The 14,996-nt window shown below is 41.3% G+C and overlaps 1 protein-coding gene across 1 annotated transcript in view; it reads right to left on the reverse strand.

Moving 5' to 3' along the window:
• Positions 1 to 14,996, reverse strand: part of LARGE1 (LARGE xylosyl- and glucuronyltransferase 1) — a 382,255-nt gene that overhangs the window by 104,514 nt on the left and 262,745 nt on the right. The window contains exons 6-7 of the mRNA XM_012554797.2: positions 14,127 to 14,239; positions 12,191 to 12,316 (exon numbers count right to left, since the gene is read on the reverse strand). Coding sequence (XP_012410251.1) covers positions 12,191 to 12,316; positions 14,127 to 14,239 — 239 coding nt within the window. The remainder of the gene's footprint in view (positions 1 to 12,190; positions 12,317 to 14,126; positions 14,240 to 14,996) is intronic.

Genomic DNA, 14,996 nt, shown 5'->3' on the forward strand with positions numbered 1-14,996 from the left:
AGGCTACAAATCGCCTCTAGGAAAATACATCATTTTCCCGTATGGACAGCATGTGTGTTTTTGATTTCTCTTCTCTGCTTTAGGATTTTTCTTGTCGGTATGCTCAATCTCCATTTTATGAATGGACTGGGGTCAAAAGATCAGCCTCTAAGTACTCTGTTGCTCAAAATTCAAATGTTCTTTCAAGGAGACAATGTTATATTAAGGGTGTCTATTCTGGGGTTAACCTTTGAAATCCATTTAATATAAAGAAAACTCGCATAGAATAATCCTATAGAATTATTATACCATGTATGGGAAAATATATTCAGGTGGGAACTCATCCTTGTATCAGAGGAAAGTGCTCTTGACTTAGAGTCACACGGACATGAGTTTGAATCTCAGCTCTGTCATATTTACCTGTGTGACTCTGGGCAAGGAACTACTTAATCTGTATGGTTCTTAATTTTCTGATGTATAAAACGATGATGAGACTGTTGTAAAGATTAAGTAAGGCCATGCTTGGAATACCATTCTACCCGATCTACCTGGAAAATGCCTTTTTGTCCTTTGAGGTCCAGGTCACAGTTCGCTTCCTCTGAAATGTATTTCCTGTCTATCCCAGAAAGAGGTCTTTTGAAGCAGTGGTGTGGAGGACCCTGTTGCTTGCCCACCCAGCATCCATTTCACTATTCCTAACTTGTGTTTAGAACATCGTCTGACTTCCATATTAAGACACACTAGGAAGACAGGCCTGGTGATCTACTTCTGAAAATTTACCAGTGAAAACCTTACGGATTACAACAAGACATTGTCAGACATTTGCTTTGGATATATCATCAGGAAGGATCAATCACTAGAGGAGGACATAACGTTCGGTGAAGCAGAGGGCCCGTGAGGGTGAGGGAGACGTTGGGTGAGATGGATTGGCACAATAGCTGTACTGATAGACTCGAACATGCTGGAGATTGTGAGGATGATGCAGGGCCGGGCAATGTTTCATTCTGTTGTACATGGGGTCACCATGAGTTAGAGTCGACTTGACAGTAACTGATAACAACAAAAACCTGTGTTTGGGTTCCTATCCCTCCCCATGTAGCCATTGTACTCATTCCCAGTTCCAGGGGCATAAGTATGGGAAGGAGCAGTGGTTTAAACGGGACCGGGGAGAGAGACAGCAAGGATGTTTGGGGGCCGAGGAGTGGTATGAAGGCAGAGAGGGGAAGGGGGAGAGTTCAGAAGTCTAGGAGTCTAGATATGAAGATTCAGCTCAGACTTCCTACAGAAGGCCCTCCAAGAAACAGACGCACAGTTAGATAGGTGCTTCCCCTCATGCTCTCTTGGCCCCCTTCACGTCCTTACACTACAGCACTTAGCAGGCTGTACTGGAATTTTCCATTTACTCACTGGTTACTTCTCACTAGACCTTGAGCTTCCTGAGGGCAGGAACCATGCTGTCCTCAGCTGAAGGGCTCCAGTAACCCAGGAGCCCTGGTGGCACAGTGGTTAAGAGCCTGGCTGCTAACCAAAAGGTCAGCAGTTTGAATCCATCAGCCGCTCCTTGGGAACCCTATGGGGCAGTTCTACTCTGTCCTATAGGGTTGTTATAAGTCGGAATTGACTTGATGGCAATGGGTTTGTTTTGTTTTTTGGTATCCACTATTTCTGGCCAGGGCTTTCTCCTCTAATGGTTCACGGATGGCTCAAGAACTAGCACAAAGTATCATAAAATCTCTCCAATTCTTCCTTCTCTAACTTAGGACACAGCCCTTTGGTGGTCTCCTAAGAGTTTCTGATACTGGTGAAGGGATTAAAAAAATGCTCTTTTGACTCCCTCCCTTTCTCTTTTTATCTTAGACTCATTCAGAGAGGGCTGAGTCATCAAGCTTTAAGTCTGAAGAGATAAAAATGAAGGTCTCTGAAACACAAAAGACTGAAATAAAAGTCAAGTGCATTTCTCTGGAGCACTCAAGGGGCCTGGCTGAGATTGGGGACCAAGAATAATGGCCTCCATTTTATGGGGGATGTAACTGAGTCTAGGAGAGGTTAAGTGATTTACTCAAGTCCCTCAGCTGGTAACAGGTAGAGTTGTCATTACAACTTACAGTTGCTTGACTCCAAAAGCCTATATACTTCTTCTGCCTCCCCAGTAAAACCATTTCTCCCCTTAACCAGTTGCTGCCAAGTTGATTCCAACTCATGGTGATCCCATGCATGTCAGAATAGAACTGTGCTCCACAGGGTTTTCAATGGCTGATTTTTCAGAAGTAGATTGCCAGGCCTTTCTCCTGAGGCACCTATGGGTGAACTGGAATCCCCAAACTTTTGGTTAGCAGCCAAGTGTGTCAACTGTTTGCACCACCCAAGGACTCTTATTTCTCCTCTTAGAAGTTCTCTTCACAAGCTCTACTTAGCACAAAGTTATCCACTGACATCCAGGGCAGGTTTGATGCTCAAGGCTAGTAAGCTACTCTCTAATAGGTACATGAGCATTTCTGCTTTTACCAGCTGAGGTCTATGCTTACCAATAGTGAGCTGTGTTTACCACCTGTGTTTGCATTCCACTCGTATTTCTAATGTAATTGGAAATCTAATTAAATATCTGAATTAATGACACATAAGTGCAAAAGAGGCAAGCTAAATTCTTTGGAAGAACTCTACAAAGACAAAACCAAACCAAAAACCAAACCCATTGCCGTCCAGTGGATTCTAACTCATAGCAATCCTATAGGACAGAGTAGAACTGCTCCATAGGGTTTCCAAGGAGCGGCTGGTGAATTCGAACTGCCAACCTTTTGGTTAGCAGCCAAAAGATTAACCACCGCACCACCAGGGCTCCAATAAAAATCTGCCACCGAACTAGATATGAGTAAGGCAGATATAAGGAGCTTCGGTAATGCAGTGGTTAAGTGCTCGGCTGCTAACTGAAAGGTCAGTGGTTAGAACCTACCAACTGCTCCGTAGAAGAAAGATGTGGCAGTCTGCTTCTATAAAGATTACAGCCTTGGAAACTGTATGGGCAGTTCTACTCTGTCCTGTAGGGTTGCTATGAATTGGAATTGACTTGACAGCAGTGGGTTTGGTTTGGGTTTTTTTTAAGGCAAATACAGGAGCCCTGGTGGCACAGTGGTTAAGCTCTCAGCTGCTAAGCAAAAGGTCGCTGGTTCGAAGCCACTCTGCAGGAGAAAGGTACGGCAGTCAGCTTCCTTAAAGATTACAGCCGTGGAAACCCTATGAGGCAGTTCCCCTCTGTCCTATAGAGTTGCTATGAGTCAGAATTAACTGGATGGCAATGGGTATATATGTGCATAAGGCAAATTTAGGCCCCTGATTGGTGCAAACAGTTTACATTTGACTACTAACCTAAAGGTTGGTGGTTTGAACCCACCAGCAGGGCTGTGCAAGAAAGTCTCAATTTCTTTATCCATAAAATAAGAATAAATGCCCTGTTCTACTTAATTCCTGGAGCTGTTGTGAAGAGATTGTATTTAAAAGTATCTAGTGAACTACAAGGTATTATACAAATGAACTTATCTACTTTCCAATTTTTTACCAATTGCATCAATACTGGGTTGAATGGTGTCCCTCCAAAACTCATGTCCTCCCTGGATCCTCAGAATGTGACTGTACTTGGAAATAGGGTATTTGCAGGTACAGTTAAGATGACGTCATATTTGTGTAGGGTGGACCCTGAGTCCAACATGACTCGTGTCCTCATAAGATGAGGAGAAGAGACGGCAGACGCATGGGGAGAACACCAAGTGGTGAAGGGGGCAGAGGTCGGAGCAGCCGTCTACAAACCAAGGGATACCAAGGATTGCTGGCAACACCAGAAGAGAAAGGCAAGGAACAGATTCTCCCCTAGAGTCTTCAGAGGGAGCATGGCCCTGAGGACACCTTGATTTCAGACTTGTAGCCTCCAGAACAATGAGAGAACAAAGTACCGTTGTTTTAAGCCACCTAGTTTGTGATAATTTGTTACAGTAGTTCCAGGAGACTAATACAACATGTGAACCCTGGACTGTAAAATACGCACAACTTCAATTTTACAACAGAGTGCCAAATTGTTGTCCCAATTTGGTTATACGCCTATCAGCTGTGTAGGGGAGTTCCCACTGATCAAGTGAGACTAGACAGACTCATTCTCCCAGTCTGGTGTGTGTGGAATTATATCTCACTGTGTTCTTAACTGGAAACCCTGGTGGCATAGTGGTTAAGAGCTACGGCTACTAACCAAAAGGTCAGCAGGTCCAATCTACCAGGTGTTCCTTGGAAGCCCTATGAGGCAGTTCTACTCTGTCCTATAGGGTTGCTATGAGTCAGAATCGACTCGACGGCAGCAGCAGGGTGGTCTTAATTTTCACTTCACTGATTAACAATAAAGTTGTACATCTTTTCAAACGTTTATTGGTTATTTTCTTTGCAATTCAGTGAAATAGCTGTACATATTTTCTTATTAATTAGTAATAGTTCTTTATATGGAGCCCTGGCGGCACAGTGGTTAAGAGATCAGCTGCTAGCCCAAAAGGGTGGCAGGTCGAACCTACCAGCTAGCTGCTCCTTGGAAACCCTATGGGGCAGTTCTATCCTGTCCTATAGGGTCACAATGAGTCAGAATCGATTTGATCGCAATGTGTTTGGTTTTGGTTTAGTCATTTATATACTTTGTTAACTAGTTCTTTGTTAGTTATATGTCTTGAAGTATCTTTTTCTTTTCTCTTTATGATATCCCTTTGATAAAGCTCTTAATTTTTTTTCCTCTCCTTTTTTAAAAATTTTTTATTGTGCTGTAGGTGAAAGTTTACAGCTCAAGTTAGTTTCTCAGACAAAAATTTATACACATATTGTTATGTGACCCTAGTTGCAATCCCTCTAATGCTCTAACGTGATAGCACACTCCCTCTTTCCACCCCGGGTTTCCTGTGTCCATTCAACCAGCCCCTATCCCTTTCTGTCTTCTCATCTCACCTCCAGATAGGACAAAACTCTTAATTTTAATGTGGCTGAATTTATGATTTATGCTTTTGGTGTCTTGCTTGATAAATTCTTCCCTACTGTGAGGTCCTAAAACATTTTCATATTTTTTAATATAATTTTACCTATTTTGTTGTTGTTGTTGAGCATTTTTTTAAAAATAAAGTTTAAATTAGTCTTTCACTTTTAAGTCTTTAATCCCTCTGGAATCAATTCTGTGCAGGGTGTGGGTGGGGTAGGGGTCCATTTAATTTTTTTTTTCCCATATAGATGATCATGTGTTTCCTAAATTTCCATTTGTGGAAAACTGTATCCTTTCTCCAACGATCAACAACATCACCTCTTCAAATATCAAATTCCTATAAATGTGTAGGTGTTCTTTGGCTTTATTTTCTATTAATTAACTGGCACACCCCTGAGCAAATGCTCACTGAAAAGTTTGCTGTAGGTTTTCAGTAGATACCACTGATGAGAATTTTTGTCATGAATGAGTGTTTAATTTTCTCAAATAATTTTTCTGCATCTATTTAGATGATTATATGATGCTTCTCCTTTAATCTATTAATATACTGAATGATACGTGTGGGTTTTTCAATGTTAAATCACCCCTGCCTTTCCTGGAATAAATCCAACTTGGCCCTGATGTGTTATTCATTTTATACATGGCTGGAATTGGTTTGCTAATATTTTGCTTAGGATTTTTGTATCTATATTCATGAGCCTGGCCTCTAATTGTCCTTTCTTGTACTCTCTCTGTCTGATTTAGGTATCAAGGATACCCTGGCTTCATTGAATGAGTTGAAAAGTGTCCCTCTTTTCTTATTCTCTGGAAAGGTTTATTTAAAATTACAAATAGCCTTTGATAAAAAATTTGATCGACCCTATCCCAATTCACCACCTGGGTTGTGGCATTTTCTTTGTCAGAAGGTTGAGCTACTGATTTAATTTATTTAATGGCTAGACGATAATTCAGATGTTATATAAATATTTACGGCTATAAATTTCCCTGCATGTTTGCTTCATCCCACTAATTTTGACATGTATTGTTTTTATTTTCATTGTTCTGAGTAGTTTTTTTGTTTCCCTTAAGATTTCTGTTTAGAACTATGAGTAATTGTTGTTGTTAGGTGTCATCAGGTTGGTTTCGACTCATAACAGCCCTATGTACTACAGAATGAAACACTGCCAGGTACTGGCCATCCTCTCGATCATTGCTATGTTTGAGCCCATTGTTGCAGGCACTGTGTCAATCCATCTCATTGAGGATCTTCCTCTTTTTCGCTGACCCTCTACTTTACCAAGCATGATCTTCTTCTCCAGGGACTGGTCCCTCCTAATAACATGTCCAAAGTATGTGAGATGAAGTCTTGCCATCCTTGCTTCTAAGAGGCATTCTGGCTGTACTTCTTTCTAGACAGATTTGTTCGTTCTTCTGGCAGTTCACGGCATATTCAATATTCTTTGCCAAGACCCTAATTCAAAGGCGTCAATTCTTCTTCAGTCTTCCTTATTAATCAAATAGATTAAAAAATTCTTGTTGTTACTACCTTCCAACTTAATTGTATTGTATTCAGAGAACTATGGTATAATATGACCCTTTGAAATGTACTGAGATAAGCTGTACGGTCCAGTACACGGTTACTCTTTTATAAATGTTCAATAGTAGACTTGTCAATTTCTCTCTATAGTTCTAATGACCTTTGCTTATATTTTAGGCTACTGTATGAGATGAAAGGAGCCCTTGTTGTGCAAGAGTTAAGCGCTGGGCTGCTAATAGAAAAGGCTGCGGTTTGAACCCACCAGCTGCTCCACAGGAGAAAAGACCTGGTTATCTGCTCCGGTAAAGAGTACAGCCTAGGACACCCTATGGGGAAGTTCTATTCTGTCTGGTAGGGTTACTATGAGTTGGAATCAACTCGATGGCATACAACAACAACAAAGTATGAGATGTATATGAGTTTAGTATTGTTGCATCATCTTGGTGAGTTGAACTTTTTAAGTTGTGACTATCTCTATCGCTACTAATGGTTTTGGTCTTAATATCTACTTTGTTAACAACATAGTTATTCCAGTTTTCTTTTGGATGACATTTGCCAGATAATGTTTTTCCATAAATTTACCGTCAACCTTTTCAGGCAGTTATATATTAGTTATGTCTCTTGTAAATAGCATATAGTTTTATATCATTTTCTATTCAATCTGACAATCTTGCTGTCTTTTCATCGCCAAAATTTATTTCTCTACATGTATTTGATTATTAATACATTTGGACGTATGCCCCTTATCTTGAGTTCTTGTTTTCTATTTCTTCCTACTTTTTCTATGTTTTTCCCCACTTCATCGCATTCCTTTTATTTCTTTCTTTCTTGAATGATGCATCTATTTTGGTTTCTTTTTAAATTTTTCTTATTCTATTCTCTATCCCACCCATCCCTGATTTGGAAGTGAGGTATCCTTTTCAAGTCTTTTAGTGCTTAACCTTGAAATGCTGCCATGCATACCTAGCTTATCATCTAAAGGGAATATGTTGTCTTCTTCCCCAACAAACAAAGACCACAGAATAATCACTTCCCTCCTGACTTACGTGCTGTGACTGTCTGATAATTTAGTTATTACCTTTCTGAACTCACAAATTACACATTATTATTATTTATAAACTGTTGTTTGGAATACCTACATATTTCCCATTTGTTCAATGTTCCTTTTCGAATCTGGGACCATATTCCTTATTCCTAAAGTATATTCTTTGCAAGAATGGGCTCGATAACAACAATTGTGAGAATGGTGCAGGTCTGGGGAGTGTTTCATTCTGTATCCTATGGGGCAGTTCTATTCCATCCTGTAGGGGCGCTATGAGTTGAAATTGACTGAACTGCACCTAACAACAATAAAGTACATTCTTTAGACGTTTCTTATAAGTATGTTTGTGGTAAATTCATTTAATTTTTGCTTATCTGAATAAATCCAAAACCAAACTAAACCCGTTGCCCTGGAGGTTAGAAATGGAGGAAGAGACTGTAACACTCTATCCATCATGATAAGAAATTTTTTCTTTATCCTAAGAAATACTGGAAGGTGTATCTGACTCTTATTCCTGTTCCCCACTTTTAATCACTCGGAATCTCTCGGTAGGGCAAACGATTAAGCACTAGACTACTAGCCAAAAGGCTGGCAAGTCAAACCCACCCAGAGGCACCTCAGAAGTCAGGCTTGGTGATCTGCTTTGGAGAGGTCATAGCCTTGAAAACCCTGTGGAGCAGTTGTACTCTGCACATGTGGGGTTGCCATGAGTCAGAACTGACACATCCACAACTAACAACAAACCAAACCAAACCTGTTGTCCTCGAGTCAATTCTGTCTCATAGCGACCCTACAGGGCATGGTAGAACTGTCTCATAGGGTTTCCAAGGAGCAGCTGGTGGATTCAAACAGCCAGCCTTTGGGTTAGCAGCTATAGCTTTTAACCACTGTGCCACCAGGGCTCCTAATTCTTGAAAGACTGTTATGCTAGGTATATAATTTGTTGTTATTGTCTCTCAGCATATTGAAGATATTATTTTATTCTTTTCTGGCTTCCATTGCTGCTGATAAGAACACTGCTCTCACTGCACACGTGTAATTTCTTTGCCGATAATCTGTCTTTTCTCTCTAGCTATTTTCAAGATCACTTTTCTTTAGAGTGCTGCAATTTTACTATGTATGGCTTTCTCTTTATTTAAACTGTGTGGCAAATTTTGTGCTTCTGGTATCTATGGATACCTTTTAACAGTTTTGGAAAATTCTCATTCACTATCTCATCCAATCTTGCCTCATTATCTCCTTCTGATAGTCTAATTAAACATATTCAGATGTCTTAACTTCTTAGTTTTTCCACCTCTTCTCTCGTCACTGCATTTTGGGTAATTTCTTCAGCTACCTCTTCCAATTCACTAATTCTTTCTTCAGTGGAGAGATTCAGTTGGAATCTATTGCTTAACACATCCATTTAATTTCTTTCAATTATTATATCTATTATATCTTTCACTTCTAAAAGTACAATTTAGTTTCAAGTATTCATCTTTGAGAATCTCTTGTTCCTCCACTCTACTTTCAATATTCTATTTCTTAAACACAAGAAAAATACTTACTTAATGCCGTATATCGGATGAATGCAATAGCAGTCTTTGATGTTTTTATTCTATAGTCTGCAGTTTCTGCCCTTTCTCATGGTGGTTTATTTCCTTGTGTGTTTAGTGATTCCTGATTGAAAACTTATGTCCCTTGAAACTTCATCTAACGAATTCTAAAGGCTGGGTTTTGAGATTATTCTTCCATATCAGATTTGTGTTCACTTCTGCCCAGGTACCTAGCAAATTTTCATGCTTTTTTCTTTCCTATTTTTGCCCCACCCATGTAATTTCAGCCTCTCAAACAACAGGAGCACAGGCTTAATATTAGAAATTTTCAGGGGGAAACATTTCCCCCACATTCCATCTAAAGCCAGGAATGAAACAGACAACAATCCCTACTGTCTCCTATATTATAGGTTTTATTAATTGTTTATCCACTGATGCTTTATCCACGTGGGTCCTGATTTTATGCAAGGGAGGGTCTTCTAATAGTCTTTCTTTTTGTTGGGACCCAGGGTTCCATGCATAGCCTTCCAACAGAATTATTATACATAGAGTTTGCCTGAGGCAGACTTTCATTTAGGCCTATTATCCCAGTGTAACTAATGATAATATCCCCTGGTTTGAATAATAGGAACCCATTGCCGATGAGTCCATTCTGACTCACAGTGACCCTATAGAACAGAGTGAAACTGTTCCCATAGGGTTTTCAAGGCTGTAATCTTTATGGAAGCAAACTGTCAGATCTTTCTCCCTTCAGCGGAGCGACTGGTGGGTTTCAACCACCGACGTTTTGGTTAGCAGCTGAGCACTTAACCACTGTGCCACCAGGGCTCCTTCTCAAACAATATACCTACCTTTAAACAAGGTTCTAGGCCACCAGGAATAATGAATGACCCCAGGGGCAAATGTCAGATACAGCCTTCCGGATTCACACTTTATTATTGTTTCCGGCCTCTGCTTATTTCTCTTTCTTGATAGACGGATCAACTACGCTTTTAACACGTTAAAAAAATTTTTTTTTAATCTGGCATTTTTAGTTGTTCTTTACAGGGTTAGTCTTATTTTCCTCTTCTCTGAACTTCTAATTCACTATATTCCTAGAAATATTAATGTTCATTTTATCTATTTTCCTCATATCTAGTAAGTGCCTGACACATAGAAGGAACTTCATAAATGTTTATTAAAAGAATGAATAATGTTGATACTTCTGTTTTAAACACTTTCTAAAATTTTGCAATGAACTTCATCTTTTGTCGGGGGAAAAAGGTTCTTTCTTTTTGACTCTGTGATTTCCCCCCTGGGAAGTTAACCTACAAACAGTGTAAAAGAAAAAAAGGGCTTCATGGACAAAGCACTTCATTACAACAGAATTCAAATTTGTGAAAAATTGCAAATAACCAAAGTTAAGGAAATGGCTAAGTAACATATGATACAGCCACTTGATGGAATGGTATATAACTATTGGACATGATATTTATGAACCATGTGGTTGGCCCAGAAAATGCTTATGACTCAGCACAAATGAAAAGCAGAATACAAAATTCCATGTGTATTATGGTTATAAATAGGATGTAATACAGACGAGTGGACATGAATCAGAAGCCAACTGGAAAGGACTGATTTAGAAAATCAAGGTGTGGGTTCCTTTTTCCTTCTTAAAACTTGCAATCGTTGTTATTACAGTTTATTTGGGCAACGCATATAAATTTTTCTTGGAATAAACTCTCTATGAATGCATATATGTACTCCCTCTCTGATACAACCAGAAAGGAACTGTACTTGATGTCATACAGGCCTGTGTTCAAATCTTTGTTCTGTCATTTAATATTATTGGTGTTCTTAACTAGTGGCCATTGAGTTGGCTCCCAGCCCATGGTGACCTCAGGCACAATGGAATGAAATGCTGCCCCGTACTGCGTCATCGACATGATCAGTTGCAGACTGAACCATTGTGATGAATTGGATTTTCACTGGCTGATTTTCAGGAGTGGATTGCCAGGCCTTTCTTCCTGATATCTTACTCTGGAAGCTCTGCTGAAACCTGTTCAACATCATAGCAACATGCAAGCCTCCACTGACAGATGGGTGGTGGCTGTGTATGAAGTGCATTGGCTGGGTATCGAGCCTGAGACTCCCACTGGAACTCCTCCCACTGTAGGTGGGACATTCTGACACACTCTGTAACTCTGCGTTCAGTCATTGGATGACTTTGGCCAGTGGGATATTACAAACGATTCAGGTTTTCCTCTCGTGCACTAGGGCTTCCTTTTGTAGCTCTGTCTTACCATGAGAACATGCCAGACTGGCCTGAAGGGACCTGGGAGACACTGGAGGGGAGCTGAGCTGGCCCAGACAACAGCCATCAGACCTGACCGCAAGCCAGTGATGAGCAGAGAACCAGCCAGCCAACCTGTGGACTCGTCAGCTAAATGGTTACTGATTCGGTCACTACTTGAGGAGTCTGTTATGCAGCATTACTTATGGCAGTAGATAACTGATATGCCCTGTTTTCATCTGCTAGGAATTAGGAATTACGTTTGATAGCTAGAGACCAATCATGAAGGCTTTCCTGTCACTGTCCATTCTCTAGAGACAGAATGAGACTTTTATGCTTATACCTTCCCCCACTCACATCTATCACAGCAGCTGCCATATACTTTTACACTCATTTCCTTACATGTTTCTCTCTTCCTCTAAACCAGGAATGACTTGAACATAGGAACTAAGTTATTCATCTCCATATCAATAGCCCCTGGCACAGAGTAGGCCCTCAATAAATGTTTTTGTTTGAATTAAATGAACAGATTTCAGGAGCTGACATGAACTGAAACAGCCAGCAGCAGGTGGCAAGAAGAAAAGCCACACAAGCCAGTTCCCCTGTGTCTAGTTATGCTGGAAGGCCTTATGCTTCCCTGAAAGCCCCAACGAGGAAAAAAAAACAAAGAAGGAAAGTGCATTCTTCCTGCTTTTCTGCATCCTTATCTCTCTCACCACGATGCAATACAAAGCTCCCAGCCATTCATCCCCTCGGCAGGGTCCCCCAGCTCTGGCTCCCTCTGCCACTGCAGGGCACCTCACCCCACCTCCCAGGATGTACCCACACCCCACCGTGGGCTTGTCTTTACCTTCAGATCAGACACATCTCTGTAGCACTGCTCAGAGCGGGTGTGGTCCGACAGCTGCACATTCCAGAAGCAGGGCAGCTGATACACGAGGAAAGGGTTTTGTTTGATGACAGCATTGAAAATATCCTGTGGATAAAAGCCAAAGTCACAGTCAAAACAGTCAGGTGGGTTCAGCCTATGGTTTTGGCTCTCAAGGCATTGCATCTCCTTGGGAAGGTCTTCTCTTGAGCCTCCTGCTCTGAACACGGGCTGGCTTGCACTGCGGGTTATTTCCCTTCCCTTCTATCTCTAGGAACCAAGCAATAATATTTGGGTAGAGATGGGGAATGCCCAGGGCCAACTTGAAGCTCATGGGTCCTGCTGGTCTCACAAAGCACCAGCCAGCGAGCTCACATGGGACAGACAGGAAGCGTCTTTCCCACCCTAGCCAGCACATGATAAATGAAGTATCTTTTCATCCCCTCTCCCCAGCTCATTGAGGAGCCCCATGCTATCCATCCTGAGCCTCCTGGAGAGGAAACTGCATGATGACGGAGACAAATTGCAGGTCCTCAGTTTTAGCAGCTATACCTGGGGCTTTCTGTGGACTCAGTGATGGATGCTCCTTGGATTCCTGCAGGCCATGGTGCCCAGAGTACACATTCCCCACTTCGAAAGCCAACTCTGGCCTGTCTTGGGAGACTCTACCTCTTTTGGGCTCTTCTCCAAGCCCCAGCACCAGGCCGTACTTATTAACTAGCTGCTGACAGGTGGTGCTGGGAGGTGACTTATGGGGCTTCGTGGCAGGAGATGAATGAATAAACTATCCTCATTGGACACGGACATACAATTGCTGGCTTTTGGGGACACACTTGAGTCATTGTGACCTGACTTCAAATATGATGATGGTGGGCGATTTCCCCCCGAGGTTTAAAACAGCTACCTGGGTATGTCTGAACTCATTCATTGTACCATAGCTCATGTTTGAAAAAGGAAATTAATTTCTAGCTTCTTGGGAAATATTGAATAATAACAATGCTAAGGAAAATAGTAAAGTAACCCTACAGAGTTTCTTCCTTCCTCTGTACAAGCAAGAAAGAAAATTTTGCAGGAATTCGACAAATTCGGCAATTGAATATTTAAGCAAAAGCATGGAGATTGAGCTTGCTCTTTGGAGAAAGAGGAAAGCAAAAAATGGAGATAACCCAGAGAAATCGTCTTTGCACTTCAAGATCACCTCCTATACCACAGGAAGATCAAAATCTACATGAGTTATCCTGGTAGATTCGAGGCCTAAAACTCAGGGCCCCTGCAGTTCAAAATGAGAAATGAGGGTTTTGTGAATTTTTGGTAATAGTTTGGTAGAGTCCAAGGACTTTCTCAGATAGCCTGGATTAAAAGGTGGTTTCTCCAGCCAACTGATTTGTTCTTTCTTTTTAAATGCAATCTCCTTTGAGTATAGGATCTCTGGTATAGGGGCGAAGCAAAAGGTTTTGCCTTAGAGTCCACCTGCCAGAGAGGCAGATGAAATCTATCAGGTAAACATGTTGTGGCCTTCCGGCATTTCACTGAGCAGGCACTGTACGCTCCACACTGCTGATGAAGACTGTAACCTCTGCTTAACACACCGAATTATCATCTACTTATGATTCTGTTTCAATAAACTCTGAGCTCTCTTAGGCCAAGGACTGCATCCTTGATTTACTCCATAATTCTATTTCTCAGCTTAGTCTTTAGGTGTTCAGTGAAAATTTGCTAAATGAACAAATGAATGAATGAAGGGAATGAACTAATGAGCTGAGTTGTTTTAGACCATCAAATATAAGGTAGGTCTAGCCAAGTGTACAGAATCACTCAATAGGTAGAAAAATAATTCAGACCCATCTACTCTTATGTTTCTTTGAGAAAGAGTACCACAGCACTCAGGAATAACCCCACCTTCTAACTTGCCACTCACCTGGTCAGCTAAGGATGTAGACAGCATGCCCATCAGTTCCCTCTCTGCAGTCAGCCTCCACATCTGCTCCCATTTCATCTTCCGTAGCTTATCCAGAAGCAGCAGGATCACCCCTGGCAAGAAGATTGAATAGATGAGGAAAAAACAGCAGTGAGACAGAAAAGCCAGGCACACCTGTGTTCAATGCAACCGCTGGCCATCAGGGATGGTGTCTTGAAGAGAGAAGAGACCACCAGGAGAAGTCGTCCCTCCAGAAGTTCCTTCAATGAAACATCACAGTCTGGGGCACACGTTTTGGAGACAGACATACCTGTGTTCAACCCCAGGCTTTGCCAGTTACCTGGTATGCGACTTGAAACAATCTTTCTGAAACATTCTCACTGTATGGAGAAGGGTAATACACCTACTCCTCACTTATCCATTACCACACTGACATTTTACATTTATACACTTACTCCTCACTTATCCATTATCTCACTGACACTTTACATTTACGACAATGGTAACAAATCTACTGTTATAGATTAAATTGTGTCATCGAAAAATGTGTGTCAACTTGGCTAGGCCATTATTCCCAGTATTGTGTGGTTGTCCTCCAATTTGTGATCTGATAATATTTATCCTATGTGTTGTACATCTTAACCTCTATGATGTTAATGAGGCAGGATTGGAGGCAATTATGTTCATTAGGCAGGACTCAATCTACAGGATTAGGTTGTATCTTGAGTCAATCTCCTTTAAGATATAAAAAAGAAGTGAGCAGAGAGGAGAGGGGGACCTCCTACAATCAAGAAAGTAGAGCCAGCAGCTGAACGTGTCCTTGGGACTCAGGGTCCCTGTGCCGAGAAGCTCCTAGACCAGGGGAAGACT

The sequence above is a fragment of the Trichechus manatus genome, unplaced genomic scaffold (assembly GCF_000243295.1).
Source record: "Trichechus manatus latirostris isolate Lorelei unplaced genomic scaffold, TriManLat1.0 scaffold00027, whole genome shotgun sequence".
Taxonomy (NCBI): domain Eukaryota; kingdom Metazoa; phylum Chordata; class Mammalia; order Sirenia; family Trichechidae; genus Trichechus; species Trichechus manatus.